The sequence below is a fragment of the Lepidochelys kempii genome, chromosome 4 (assembly GCF_965140285.1).
Source record: "Lepidochelys kempii isolate rLepKem1 chromosome 4, rLepKem1.hap1, whole genome shotgun sequence".
Lineage (NCBI taxonomy): Eukaryota > Metazoa > Chordata > Testudines > Cheloniidae > Lepidochelys > Lepidochelys kempii.
The window spans coordinates 106,771,215-106,786,672 of NC_136383.1; the positions used below are offsets into that span (position 1 = coordinate 106,771,215).

The 15,458-nt window shown below is 43.5% G+C and overlaps 1 protein-coding gene across 1 annotated transcript in view; it reads left to right on the plus strand.

The window, feature by feature from the left end:
• The first annotated feature begins 377 nt into the window (after window positions 1-377).
• PPARGC1A (PPARG coactivator 1 alpha) overlaps window positions 378-15,458 on the plus strand; it is a 491,301-nt gene continuing 476,220 nt past the window's right edge. The window contains exon 1 of the mRNA XM_073342370.2: window positions 378-610. Coding sequence (XP_073198471.1) covers window positions 524-610 — 87 coding nt within the window. The 5' untranslated portion in view covers window positions 378-523. The remainder of the gene's footprint in view (window positions 611-15,458) is intronic.

The following is a 15,458-nucleotide window of genomic DNA, read 5'->3' on the forward strand; positions in this document are numbered from 1 at the left end:
GGGAAGACGACGCCTGTGCTAGGAGTCTGCACCTCAGATCTTGGGGGGGGGGGGACGCAGGAGCCTCATCCCCACTTCACTTGCCCGTCCTTTTTTTTTTTGCTTTGGTGCAGCAGCAGGTTCTGCAAGCGAGCGCCCTCTTGTTTCCTTGCGCAGCCCGCGGTGCCGGGGAGGAAATTGGGGGGGAGGAAAGGTCACCTGGCGCTGGTGATTTAGTACCAGGGGCTGTAGCCACAGCCCGTCCGCGGCGGCGGCGGCGGCGGCGGAGTGAGCGCGTACACGTGACTCCGGCTTTGGCTCCTCAGTGCTTCTACAACCAGACGCGCGCACACACACATCCCCTCTCTTCTCCATCCAGTCTCTCTTCCCCCCCCCTTCCCACGCACACGCCTTGTGAGTCGCCGCCAGGGCAAAGCTCTAGGCACACGCCGGGGTGGCAGCGCCAGGAGCAGCAGCGACCAACCAAGAAGCAAGAGTTTGCAAAGGCTGCTCTGCCTGGCCGAAGAGGCTTTGCACCCGGGGGATGGCTGGCTGCGGGCTGTCAGAAGATGCCTTCTTCTCTTCCTTCTTCTACAACTACACCTCCTCCTGGGAAAGCTCCTACAACCAGGTAAGAGGTGGCTGAGCGGCCACGCGCGCTCCTCTGCACCCCCTTAGCGCCCCAGGGGACGCCGAGGTGGGGAGGGGGGCGAAGTGGTTTTGCCCTGGGTGTGGGTTTCTATTCAAAAGGGGAGGATGGTGCAAAAATGACAGAGAAGGAGCTTTTGAGCCGTGGAATGTGCCTGATCTCCGCTTCCCCCAAGCCCCTCTTGGGAGGACCGAGGAGCAGCAGCAGGAGGAGGAGAATTAGGAGCGGGTGCTGGCACTGGGTGGAGAGCGGTGCGTTACCCAGAAACAACTCACAAGACAACTCAAGCGAAGCCTTCCCAAGTCCCACCGTGGCTGCGCTCTTCCTTTCGCCTTGCACTGAGGGGTGCGTGGGGGGGATGTGAGTATTTGGGGGGATAACCGTGCTAGTTGCTAAGGTGCTTGGAAGCCCCCCCAAAATGGCTGAATAAGCATCACATGCCCTAATTACTGACCCTGTCTGGATGGGAATAGTCCCGATCGTTCCTCCCTGCTTCAGAGCTCCCCACCACCACTTAACTTTGATGACTGTGCAATGCACCCCGTGCATCCCAAGGAACCCCTCAGTCTCCCAGCCAGTGGCTCTGCAAGGAGGTGTAGGCTGGGAGGCTGCGCGGGCAGCTGAAAAGCAGCGAGGAGGAAGAAGGGTAAAAAAAAAAAAAAATCCCAGTCTGAGGTTGTCAAGAGCTATTCTGGGAGCCTCCCGAAGGTCTTCAATTAAATAACGGTTGTCGTCTGCTGCCCCCGCTGCCGGCCTGGCGAAGTCCACAGGCGACGCGCGTGCGGTGGGGAAGGGAGCGGGTTTCTCCCGGGCGGCGGTGGGAAAAGTTGAGCCGTGGATGTCCAGGCTCCCCGGGCAGGTGAACCGCACCACGGAGCGGGCGAGGCAGCAGCGCCCAGGGAGGGAGGGAGGGAAGGAGAGGAGCTCTCCCAGCCCGGCCGCGGGTGGGGGGGGGGGGAGAGCTGCGCGGCGGGGTGTGTGTGTGTGTCAGGTGGCGGAGGGGCTCGGGGGGGGGGGGGGGGGAGCTGCGCGGCGGGGTGTGTGTGTGTGTGTGTCAGGTGGCGGAGGGGCTCGGGGGAGGCTCGCCTGCGTGGCTCCCGCCCTGTTGGGGGCAGAGCTGTGCTGAGCTCATGGAAAAACGTGCGGCCCACAGGGCCGGTTTCCAGGAAACTGAGCTCCCGGAACGAGCCGCTGCCGGTTTAAGGTTACCCCCCTCGCAGCCAGGGCTCCAGGCGCCGCACGCGGCTCGCTGCCTCCGGGAGGTCACAGCCCGGGGAGCCGGCGGCCGGGCTCCTCCTCCGGCGGCCGCCGCCGCAGCCAGCCCGAGCGCCCGGGGCCGGCGGGCGCCCGGGAGCCCTGCCCGCTGCGCTTGAGCCGCCGAGTGCAGAGCGAGCTGCCCGGGTCTTGGGGTGGGAGCAGATATTTCTCAGCCCCAACTTGGAAGGCACTTGGTTGGGGCTAGACGGGAGCGAACGCTTGGCCAGCCTGCTCCGGGCATGGGCACGCGGGGCTGCACTGGGGCGACCAGGGACCAAGGGAGCCTTGCCTCTGTTGACCCGTGGGGGTGGGAGGCTCGTTGGAGTAATCGGCAGGAGCCCCCTCACGCTGTGCTGTGCTCAGGGACAGGCGAAGCCTGCCGGCGTTTCGTGTCTGTGCGTGCGCGGAACCACCAGACCCGCGGGGCATCGGCCGCGTGAGTCAGCCTGAGCGAGCCCCGTTTTCCAGGCCAGCCCCTTGTTGGAAGCATCGAACCGAGGACTGTCCGCATGCCAAAGCTTGGGTCTCCGACGGCGCAGCGCGGCCAACTAGGCAAGGGCAGCTAAAGCATGATAAGTTGCTGTGTGTGATTCCCCACCAACCAGCTGCGCCTTGCACTAGCCCTAAAAGGCAGGACCGCCGCTGCGAGTGTGTTTATATAATGCACAATGTATTATTTTCTCCCATTATATGAATCCACACCATTTAGTGTAATCTAACAAGGGTTTATGCCTGGTTGAAAGCAAGCAGTCAAAGGAAAGCTCCTTGGAAACCAAAGGAGGGGGGAAATTGCTAAGAAGGACGCAGACAATAAAATCAGGTCTAAACCAGTTCATTTAGATAAAGTTAGTTCCACTCTATAGTGAAATGTATTTCCATAAAAGGACAGCAGTGTTAAATGCTAGATTCTTTTATGCATTTTTTTTCAAGTATGACCAAACTGCAATGAAAACTAGGGCAAATTACTGACAAATCTATAGTTGCTTTCTTTTGGAGACCAGTGTTTTATTGTATCTAAGGGAAAAACAGAAGAAAATGTGGGATGCTACTGATCTATTTTTAGTAGGACTATATAAACTCTAAGTTATAGTACACAAACTTGAATTAAATATGCATGATTAGGGAGGGAGTTTAGAAATAGAAGGTATAAGCACTATACAGCAGTGCAACAAGAATAGATGGGCACACTAAGATTTTCCAAGGGCTAACCCATGAAGAATTTAAGATACATACCGGTTTTGGTGTTCATGAGTCCCTTCTGTTATCTTATACGTCTCATGTTAGCATTTACAACAATCAGATTCACCCAAATGAAAATTAGCAATAGGATGCTCACTGCTGATACATAATCAGAAAATTAATACAGTATTGCTGAGAATCCGTTTGTATATGTTTTTTAACACTTAAAAAGTAGCCTTGGTCTAAATTTGAGAGCCAGACATATTAATGGTTTTTTTAATCTGAACTGCAGCCAAAAAAGCTTACAAACCATTTCTTCTCACTAAATATAGCAACATTGCTCAAATCTAATTTGTTTTGTTTACTCCACTTCATTTTTTAAAAAAAAACAAGCCCTCAAACTTTAAAGCATTACAAAGTGCTTATGAAAGGAAGGGTTGACTCTACTTGAAAAAATAGCTTTTTATTCCTAAATCAATATGATGCACTCCCAGCATCTAGTACCATGTAAAAGGATCCTTTGTACAATATCAATAGCAGTTCAACCATACCTCACTGAGGAGATTTCTTCCTGGCATCACAAGCCATGTTCTTAATAAAATTAAATGTAATCAAAATAACACTTCTCAATATAAACAACCAAATGAAGGAGAGTAAAGTGAATTCTCCTGTAAACACCATATAAAAACTAGCAATTTTAAAATCAGAAGTAGGACAGTTACTCTATGACTTAAACCTTAGGTTTAGGAGTTTTAATTTTTGCATTTTCGACATATCATTGCAGTTCATCTTTCAGCATTGGCTGTGGAGGGGTGATTTGTTGGTAATGTTCTTAGAAATAACTTTTTGTTTTTTATATAAAACTGAAAAACATCAGGGAAGCCATACCTGGAAAATTTAAATTTGGAGACTGTACCAAGAAATCTATTTTGAATCCAGTTCCAAGGCACTCTGCATGAAAATGAAGGTCTGTTGTGTTGATGCTTGCCATATTTTTGCATTCTTAAAGAGAACTCTAAAAATAACACCTATGTGCTAAAGTTTTTTTTTCTCTTAATTTTTTAAAGAGAATTTAGTAGGATTCAGAGTTCGGATTGCCAACCTTGGAGACTGAAATTCTCTATTTACAGGATGGCACAAGCTTCCCCCTGTGAAGTGAAGGAACCAGTTGTCTTTAGGTTGATTAATTTTTTGACTTCTCTGAGACTGTCAACAAAACTGGCAGTTCTGGTGGTGATTTTTATGGACATTTGTCCAACAGAAACCAAGTGAGACTAACTGGCAAACTGAAATTCTCTTTTTCATCTTATTTAATAGTCATGAAAAATTAACCATTACCTCTGCTTACCCCACCCCTACCAAAAAAGCTATGGGTTTTCTCAGAGCAAAGGTCTAACATAGTGGTGGTGTCCATAATTTCTCCTTCCCCTCGCTGTTGATTAATGTTCTGTGTACTGGTTAGCTACTGCTGTCCACCCCAGAAGTGGCTGCATTGCAGTGGTGTTGAATCTATGTAGTGATGTGAGGTGCTTTAGGATCCTTTGAAAGGAAAGGAACCATAAAAACTTAAAACTATAATTGCGGGCTTAAACCTGGTCTTTCATCTTCAAGAAAATCCCTGTAGTGGAAATACAAAACTGTGATGTTTTGAGGGAGTACTCTCCCTTATATGCTATCTCATCATGCAGCAGGCACTGATTCCCATTGGAACTCTAAGCTGTATGCTTGTTAACTAGGCCCCCCCCTTCCTCTTTGTACTATTTTTAAACCTGGTAATATTTTATATAAACCCTTCCACTGAAAGCAGTCAGTGGATATAGGTAAGTTGTCGAAAGCTTGAGCTGAGAGCTGGTTTTGTGGCTTGGCTTTGTGTGTTTCTGAATATGGAATAGCCAAGGAAAAACAATCCAGTCAGTACTTCCTGGGTGTTGGACTGAATTTAATACTTTGCTCTATGCATTTTCTCCTTCCTGTGTTGAGAGTAACTCCAATGGCTCAGCTTGCGTTTGACCCCCCTCAGTCAAGTCATACCTTTGAGTCAGCGCTGCTTTCAGTATTTCTGGCCTTTTTGGTCTGATCCCCAGACTTTAGAGTTTCTGCAGTTTTAGAAATTTCTGTGTAAGTATTTGTGCATACTGCCAACATGTACTATATGTGTATATGAGATAACCAAGTGTTGAGTGAGATGCTGTACAGATTTTCTCAGGTTGCCCTGCCAACAAGGTGTCTTAGGTTTTTGTGGACTGGGACTTTTTATTATGAAAAAAAGACTGTGAATTGTGATACGTTTTGTGTTGTTTTTTCAGAAGTCTGTAAAACACTGGATTGATACTATCATTTATTTTCAGTTGTAATCTAAGCAAAATTTGTCCCAAGGTTTCTGGAGATTAAAAAGACAATGTCTGATAGATTAGATCCAAAGTTTAGGGTTTTTGCTTAATGAAAAAAGTTGTACATAGCCTAATCTGTTACTAACAGAGATGGGCTTTGTGATGTTTAAAATTTAAAAAGTGTTAATCTTGGATTTAAAGATTGTCGTGTGTCTTTTGCAATCCTAGTGGCACTATGTGCTAGTACATAAGAACCAAAAAGTGAAACGAAGTAAAACTGAAACTGACAAGACACTTTTCCCTTGAATAAACTAAATAGTACAAAAAGTAAACAAATAACATACTTGATTAAATGTAATTTGGATTTAAAAATCTTTCAGTTAGAATAATTCAAGGTGTCCTTAGTATCACAGTTGAGGGAATTTTTGTTTATATTTGTTTTAGAACCTGAAATGATCATTTCAAAAAATAGTTTTTACTGTTCCACATAAAAGATGTATTTAAAAATTTGTGATCAGTAGTAACTGTTGATTTTAAAATTTTATTTGCTAGGGTTGTCAAATAAAATGATTGGCCAATTTTCAAAATCATTTTATTGTTTACTAAACTCATCTGCATCCTGGATGTAAAAAGGAAGTGGGTTCCTGATGCCACTTTTATCTGGCACATAAATATGATTTAAACTGGGTCCATACCATTTCCTCATGTCCCTGAGCAAAACAGCAAAATAACGGTACAGTAGAGCAAAATAATGTTGGTTTAAAACACATGCACAAAAGGGGCAAGATGTCATTTTAGAATATTGGTTTAGAACAGAAGATTTAGCTACAATTTGCAAGGTACAGTTATGTTCCTGATAAATGAATGCATTTCAGAGGTTCACACCTTAGACTGTGGTCTTCAAAAATACTGTTGCATAAAGAAGGAAAAAATGCCTGTAGTTACAGCAGCAATGCATTCTGTAGGAAGAGGGCAGAGAGTTCTTAGCTGGCCACACATTCATATGGTCTACGCAGAAATGTAAAAGTGCAGGGTTTGCATTGGAATGAGAATGGGGTCATCCACCCTTTGTACTCATCATCAGGGAAGCAGAACCTTCTTCCAGAGAGTCCATAGGAAATCAATGAGTACACTTTGCTAGTGTAGAGATAAATGTGTACTGCAGAAGGGTATTAAATATAAAAGGGCAACAGTAAAATGATTTACTATATGAGGCAGTGTGACGTGGGTTTTTTTGGGTCACCCAAGAGGATTTTCATTTTTTGAGACCATAACTATATCTTAATATTTCTTTTTATACAGATGTCCAAAAATGAGCTGATAGTTCTAACCCCTGCAGAAGGGTTTATTGATGTACCTTAAGCTTTGAGATCCTCATTTATAGATGGAGTCTTACTGAGAAATGTGTACACATTTTTGAAAATATTACCTGATCTTTATCATTTAGATTATAATCATCTGACCTGACTTACCAAAAGCTAATGGGTTTTGTAATATTTTTTTTCCTGAGGCAGTGTGGATGCCTGAGATAGGGTGAGTCTCGCCATGACCAGAAGGTATCACTGAGGGATACCAGCACAACGGACATACATAGCAGAAAACCTGACCTAAAATTAGGTGTAGAGGCTAAATGAAATGTGGAAAAGCAGGTGCACATTTCTAATATTTTTTTTTTTTGGTTCCATCTAATGATTCTCTTTGCTTTGTGAGCAAATCTCTTCATAGATTTGAAATTTTAGTGCTGTAAAATTGCTGAAAAGGAAGGGAAAATCATACTTTTAAAGTGCTCTGTACCTAAGAATCCCAGTGCTATTTATAAACATTGATTAAGTTTCAGGGGCACATTGTTGGGGTAAGTAAGTAGTAGTATCTCCATTTTGTAGATGAAACTGAAGTACAGGCCGATTAAGGGAAATATTTTCAAAAGTGGTCACTGGTTTTGGGTGCCTAATTTGAGACTCTGTGGGTCTTATTTTTGGAGGAGATGCTGTGTATTTGTGGCTCCATTTGAAGTCACCGGGAGCTGCAGGTGATCAACATGTCTGAAAATCACACTCCATATGCTGCAGTTTAGGCACCTATAGACACTTGAAAACTTGAGCCTAAGTGTCTTGTGCAAGTGCATATATGGGAAATCTGTTGGAGAACCAAGAATAGAAACAAAGTCTCCTGACTCGCAGTCCTGTGCTTTAATCATAAGACCTCCATTCGCTCCCAAAACAGTCTGGTTCATGTCAGCATGAAGAGAAGAAGTTCATTTCATCACCTGTCATATAGTGTAAATATGTTTGAAACTTTGGTACTTTTACACACACACAAATTCTCCACAGTTTTAATTAAATTGTTCTTGCAAAGAATAAAATGAGTTCCTAATGTTAACAATGAGTGATTAAGGTTCTGTACTTCCATTTACAGCATAAACTAGCATTTTGTTTTCCAATACAGCTTTTGAATGAAGAACTATAATTTGCAGCAAATAGATATTATAAGCTCTATGGATGACGACAACCACATAAACTTGTGCAAATGATAAAAATGGAATCAATTACTTCTCAAATGGAAGTAGTTTACAAATCTCCACATACAAAGAGACAGTAGTAGCTGGTTATTGTAACAAATCAATAACTTTTTAAAATAAAAAAACTAATTAATTCCATTGACAACTTAGTAATTGTTCACAGGAGGCTGTGACCCTCCCCCTCACAAAATACACACCTATACATAATATCTGCATTTTGCCTCAGTGTTACAAGCTGATTGCATAGTTATTTACCCATATATCCATTTCAAAATAGGGAAATACTGAGCTGCACTTTGCACAGATGCTAATTATCAGCAAGCTTTGTGATGCGTTAAAGTTGGTAGTCAAGGATTCATACTCTTCAGGAGGGAGAAATGAAGTGTGTGTACTATGGGCCTGATCCAAACTCCAGTGAAGCTGATCGGAGATTCTTCATTGGCTTCAGTGGGCTTTATATCAGGCCCTATATACGGCAGGGATGGGGAAGAGTAGGAGAGGAGGGGAGAAGATCCACACAAGAGAATACACCATTGAACTGGTGGATGCTGTCATGGCAATATGTACTATATGCCTCGTAATAACAATATTCCTTTTGTGGAACAGTCCTTAGTCACTGTATTGTGCTTATTTTGGTTTGGGTCTCACGATGAAGTGCCATTTCCTTTATCACTTGCTAAATCCTATTCTTGTTTGTTTATACATTTGAGTGGTTAATTCTTGGCAAAAGATCAATTCATTGGCCAAAATAAACTTACTTTTCCTCAGAAACCCTCACCATTCCCACCCATTCTGTGTCACTTGTGACAAAAACACCCGTTCCATGTCATGTAGGACCATAAGCTGAGGATCATAGCTGGCTGGAAGGGACCATGAGAGGTCATCTAGTCCAGCCCCTGGTGCTGAGACAGGACCAAGTATAGCTAGATCATCCCTGAAGGTGTTTGTCTAACCTGTTCTTAAAAACATCCAGTGATGGAGATTCCACAACCTCCCTTGGTAGTTTTTCCTAATATTTAACCTAAATCTCCCTTACTGCAATTTAAGCCAATTAATTCTTGTACTACCTTCAGTGGATGTGGAGAACAATTGATTACCATCCTCCTTATAAGAGCCTTTAACGTATTAGAAGACTACAACAGGTATCCCACCCCCCCCTTAGTCGTCTTTTCTCAAGACTAAACATATTACCAGTGGTTTTAACCTTTCCTTATAGGTCAGGTTTTCTATACCTTTTATCATTTTTTTTTGTTCTCTTTGGACTCTTTCCAGTTTGTCCACATCTTTCCTAAAGCATTGTGCCTAAAATGCATTACTCCAGCTGAGGCCTGATCAATGCAGAGTAGAGCAGGACAATTACTTACTGTCTTTCATGCAACGTTTCTGTTAATGTACCTCAGAATGGTATTAGCCTTTCTCACAACTGCATCATGTTGTTGGCTTATATATAATTTGTGATCCACTGTAACCCCCAGTTCCTTTTCTGCAGTACTACTGTCAAGGTTCCTCCCTCACTCTGAACTCTAGGGTACAGATGTGCGGACCTGCATGAAAACCTCCTAAGCTTACTTTTACCAGCTTAGGTTAAAACTTCCCCAAGGTACAAATTAATTTTATCCTTTGTCCTTGGAATATCCACTGCCACCACCAAACTCTAACTGGGTTTACTGGGAAACGTAGTTTGGACACGTCTTTCCCCCCAAAATCCTCCCAACTCTTGCACCCCACTTCCTGGGAAAGGTTTGGTAAAAATCCTCACCAATTTGCATAGGTGACCACAGACCCAAACCCTTGGATCTGAGAACAATGAAAAAGCATTCAGTTTTCTTACAAGAAGACTTTTAATAGAAATAGAAGTAAAGGAATCACCCCTGTAAAATCAGGATGGTAGATACCTTACAGGGTAATTAGATTCAAAACATAGAGAATCCCTCTAGGCAAAACCTTAAGTTACAAAAAAGGCACACAGACAGAAATAGTCATTCTATTCAGCACAATTCTTTTCTCAGCCATTTAAAGAAATCATAATCTAACACATACCTAGCTAGCTTACTTACTAAAGTTCTAAGACTCCATTCCTAGTCTATCCCCGGCAAAAGCAGCGTACCGACAGACACAGACCCTTTGTTTCTCTCCCTCCTCCCAGCTTTTGAAAGTATCTTGTCTCCTCATTGGTCATTTTGGTCAGGTGCCAGCAAGGTTACCTTTAGCTTCTTAACCCTTTACAGGTGAGAGGATTTTTCCTCTGGCCAGGGGGGATTTTAAAGGGGTTTACCCTTCCCTTTATATTTATGACAACTACTGCCTAGCCAGTTATTTCTCATTTTGTATTCATGCATTTGATTTTTCCTTCCTAAGTGTAGTACTATGCACTTGTCTTTATTGAATTTCATCTTATTGATTTCAGAAATTGTCAAGGTCATATTGAATCCTAACCCTGTCATCCAAAGTGCTAGCAATCCCTCCCATCTTGGTGTCATCCGCAGATTTTATAATCATACTCTCCACTCCATTATCCAAGTCAACAATGAAAATGTTCAATAGTACTGTTGTTCAGGGTTTTCAGAACCCAAAACTGTGGTAACTTAACTTTGTTTTCTTCAGGAGGTGTCAGGAATAAATCAGTGGGGACACGGCTCCTCCATCTGATAAATGATTAGTACAAACAAGAATGCTTTAACCCAAAGCTCCTTCTTTATTGAGTCTCAAGCGCGCACACACACACGCAGTAGTTCTAGAGCACCCCAAGCATAGTTACCCAAAGTCTAACATAGTTTTGAGTGGGCAACTACTGGGCTTCCAGGGAGCACTCCTTCCGTCCAGCTGCTGGGGGGAGGATGTCAGTCTCTGCTCAAAGAAAAGCTGCCACAAACTGCTCCAAGGTGTACTCTTTTACTTAATCTTATATAGCTAGCTCAGTCAAAGCACATAACTCATAGTAACCCCCTAGTGGGTCACCTACCTTCAGCGAATTGCTCATTATCTTTATCAGCAAAGCATTTCTAGTCATAACAACAATAAAACTTGTATGTCAGGGGCACTTAGGTCCAAGGTCAGCCAAGGTCACACACTCCCTACCATTCTCATGGTACGTTAACTCTCTGTCCCATCCTCCCATTCTGATTAGCAAAACTGCAATCATACAGCTGTTTGGTCTTGCCTATGAAAGGCCTAACAATTTTTCCTAACTATGTGGTATTTGGTTTTCAGTGAATAGTGGCTGGATATACAAAATGGCTGCAGTTCAGTAAAATTCAGTTCTCTTGTTACACTACCAGACCCAGAAGAGAACCCTTTGGGGCCGCACCAGATGATGTCTTTCCATTTTGACAGTGAACCATTAATAACTACTGTATGAGTACAGCCTTTCAACCAATTATGCATTCACCTTACAGTAGTATCATCTAGACCATGTTTCCATAGTTTGCTTATGAGAATTTAATATGGGACATCAAAAGCCTTACTAAAATCAAGATATATCATGTCTACAGCGTTCCCCCCCCCCCCCCATCCTCTAGGCCAGTAACTCTGTCAAAGAAGGAAATTAGGTTGGTATGGCATGATTTGTTCTTGACAAATCCATGTTGGCTATTACTTATTACCCCATTATTGTCTGGGTGCTTACAAACTGATTGTTTAACAATTTGTTCCGGTATTTGTACAGGTATCAAAGTTAGGCTGACTGGTCTACAATTCTCTGGGGCCTCTTTGTTGCTCTTTTTAAGATGGTCTGCTCTTCTCCAGTCCTCTGGGATCTCACCCTTCCTCCATTAGTTTTTGAAGATAATCACTAATGTTTCCAAGATCGATTCAGCTAGTTCTTTAAATATCCTAGGGTGAATTTTGTCAGGCTCTGCTGACTTGAATACCTCCAACTTTTCTTTCCCTATTCTGGATTGTGTTCCTTGTTAATATTAATTTAAACTTTTTAGTGACGACTGAAGCAAAATAGGCATTAAATATCTCCGCCTTCTTGATGTCATCTGTTGATAGCTTTCCTTCTCCACTAAATAGAGACCAATACTTTACTTCATCTGTCTCATTTTCATCTTTCATCTTCAGCTCCTTCCTTGCCACATCTCTTGGCACTTCTTTCTCCTCAACATTCTAATATCTGGAATTTCTTTCTGACTAAATAAAACTCTTGCCAGGCCTTCACCATTTCTCATCTTGATTTCTCCATCTCCCTCCTCTCTGATTTCCCTGACATCCACCTCACATTCATCTAGCTGATATAAATATAGCTGCTAAGATAACTTTCCTGTCTTACTGATTTGTCGGCCCCTCCCCCCTTTTTAAATCTATCCTCTGAGTCCTTCTCTAGTGCATCAAGTTTAAACTTATCTTTCTATTTGAGCCCTTGTATAATTTGGCCTCTTTGTTTCTGTAACCTTGTTTCTTGCCACCACACCTTCCATTCTGCTAGTGATGCCAGACTTGGTGTCCTTTTTGATTGCTTTTCTTAGAGCTTGTCTACACTTACTGGGGAATTGACAAGCAATGATGGTAGATTTAGCGGATCTAGTGAAGATCTGCTAAATTGACCACAGATCGCTCTCCCATCGACTCCTGTACGCCACCGGATCGAGAAGAGTAGGGGGAGTCGACAGGAGAGCGTCTCCCGTCAACTTCACGTAGTGTGGACTTTGTGGTATGTAGATCTAAGCTACGTCCATTTGAGTTACACTATTTATAGTAACTCAAATTGCATAGCTTAGATCGAATTTCCCCTGTAGTGTAGATAAGGCCTCAGAGCCATCTGGATGCTCTTTCCGCACTTTACCCTAGGCTTAGATACTCTTCCTGAGTTGGTCCACATGGCTAATAACCTCTTTTTCAAGACTTTTTTCTACATGGTGATTAAAACAAATGAGTCAGTAAGATTTTGCTTATTTTTTTACATTTAAGAAACTATGGAGCAAACTAGACATGTATCAGCTATCACCTTAACTAAAACTTATATGTTGCATCTCAGTACCAAACCCATCATCTGTTGTTTGCCCTTTTAGATTGTAAATTATTCAAGGGTGGCACTCTTCTTTTTTTTACTAAAAAAGAAAAGGGGTACTTGTGGCACCTTAGAGACTAACCAATTTATTAGAGCATAAGCTTTCGTGAGCTACAGCTCACTTCCTCAGATGCATATCGTGGAAACTGCAGCAGACTTTATATATACACAGAGAATATGAACCAATACCTCCTCCCACCCCACTGTCCTGCTGGTAATAGCTTATCTAAAGTGATCATCAGGTGGGCCATTTCCAGCACAAATCCAGGTTTTCTCACCCTCCACCCCCCCACACAAATTCACTCTCCTGCTGGTGATAGCCCATCCAAAGTGACAACTCTTTACACAATGTGCATGACAATCAAGTTGGGCTATTTCCTGCACAAATCCAGGTTTTCTCACATCCCCCCCACCCCCATACACACACAAACTCACTCTCCTGCTGGTAATAGCTCATCCAAACTGACCACTCTTCAAGTTTAAATCCAAGTTAAACCAGAACATCTGGGGGGGGGGGGTAGGAAAAAACAAGAGGAAACAGGCTACCTTGCATAATGACTTAGCCACTCCTAGTCTCTATTTAAGCCTAAATTAATAGTATCCAATTTGCAAATGAATTCCAATTCAGCAGTTTCTCGCTGGAGTCTGGATTTGAAGTTTTTTTGTTTTAAGATAGCGACCTTCATGTCTGTGATTGCGTGACCAGAGAGATTGAAGTGTTCTCCGACTGGTTTATGAATGTTATAATTCTTGACATCTGATTTGTGTCCATTTATTCTTTTACGTAGAGACTGTCCAGTTTGACCAATGTACATGGCAGAGGGGCATTGCTGGCACATGATGGCATATATCACATTGGTGGATGTGCAGGTGAATGAGCCTCTGATAGTGTGGCTGATGTTATTAGGCCCTGTGATGGTGTCCCCTGAATAGATATGTGGGCACAATTGGCAACGGGCTTTGTTGCAAGGATAAGTTCCTGGGTTAGTGGTCCTGTTGTGTGGTATGTGATTGTTGGTGAGTATTTGCTTCAGGTTGCGGGGCTGTCTGTAGGCAAGGACTGGCCTGTCTCCCAAGATTTGTGAGAGTGTTGGGTCATCCTTTAGGATAGGTTGTAGATCCTTAATAATGCGTTGGAGGGGTTTTAGTTGGGGGCTGAAGGTGACGGCTAGTGGCGTTCTGTTATTTTCTTTGTTAGGCCTGTCCTGTAGTAGGTAACTTCTGGGAACTCTTCTGGCTCTATCAATCTGTTTCTTTACTTCTGCAGGTGGGTATTGTAGTTGTAAGAAAGCTTGACAGAGATCTTGTAGGTGTTTGTCTCTGTCTGAGGGGTTGGAGCAAATGCAGTTGTATCGCAGAGCTTGGCTGTAGACGATGGATCGTGTGGTGTGGTCAGGGTGAAAGCTGGAGGCATGCAGGTAGGAATAGCGGTCAGTAGGTTTCCGGTATAGGGTGGTGTTTATGTGACCATTGTTTATTAGCACTGTAGTGTCCAGGAAGTGGATCTCTTGTGTGGACTGGACCAGGCTGAGGTTGGTGGTGGGATGGAAATTGTTGAAATCATGGTGGAATTCCTCAAGGGCTTCTTTTCCATGGGTCCAGATGATGAAGATGTCATCAATATAGCGCAAGTAGAGTAGGGGCTTTAGGGGACGAGAGCTGAGGAAGCGTTGTTCTAAATCAGCCATAAAAATGTTGGCATACTGTGGGGCCATGCGGGTACCCATAGCAGTGCCGCTGATCTGAAGGTATACATTGTCCCCAAATGTGAAGTAGTTATGGGTAAGGACAAAGTCACAAAGTTCAGCCACCAGGTTAGCCGTGACATTATCGGGGATAGTGTTCTTGACGGCTTGTAGTCCATCTTTGTGTGGAATGTTGGTGTAGAGGGCTTCTACATCCATAGTGGCCAGGATGGTGTTATCAGGAAGATCACCGATGGATTGAAGTTTCAAATCCAGACTCCAGCGAGAAACTGCTGAATTGGAATTCATTTGCAAATTGGTTACTATTAATTTAGGCTTAAATAGAGACTGGGAGTGGCTAAGTCATTATGCAAGGTAGCCTGTTTCCTCTTGTTTTTTCATACTCCCCCCCCCAGATGTTCTGGTTTAACTTGGATTTAAACTTGAAGAGTGGTCAGTTTGGATGAGCTATTACCAGCAGGAGAGTGAGTTTGTGTGTGTATGGGGGTGGGGGGGATGTGAGAAAACCTGGATTTGTGCAGGAAATAGCCCAACTTGATTGTCATGCACATTGTGTAAAGAGTTGTCACTTTGGATGGGCTATCACCAGCAGGAGAGTGAATTTGTGTGGGGGGGTGGAGGGTGAGAAAACCTGGATTTGTGCTGGAAATGGCCCACCTGATGATCACTTTAGATAAGCTATTACCAGCAGGACAGTGGGGTGGGAGGAGGTATTGGTTCATATTCTCTGTGTATATATAAAGTCTGCTGCAGTTTCCACGATATGCATCTGATGAAGTGAGCTGTAGCTCACGAAAGCTTATGCTCTAATAAATTGGTTAGTCTCTAAGGT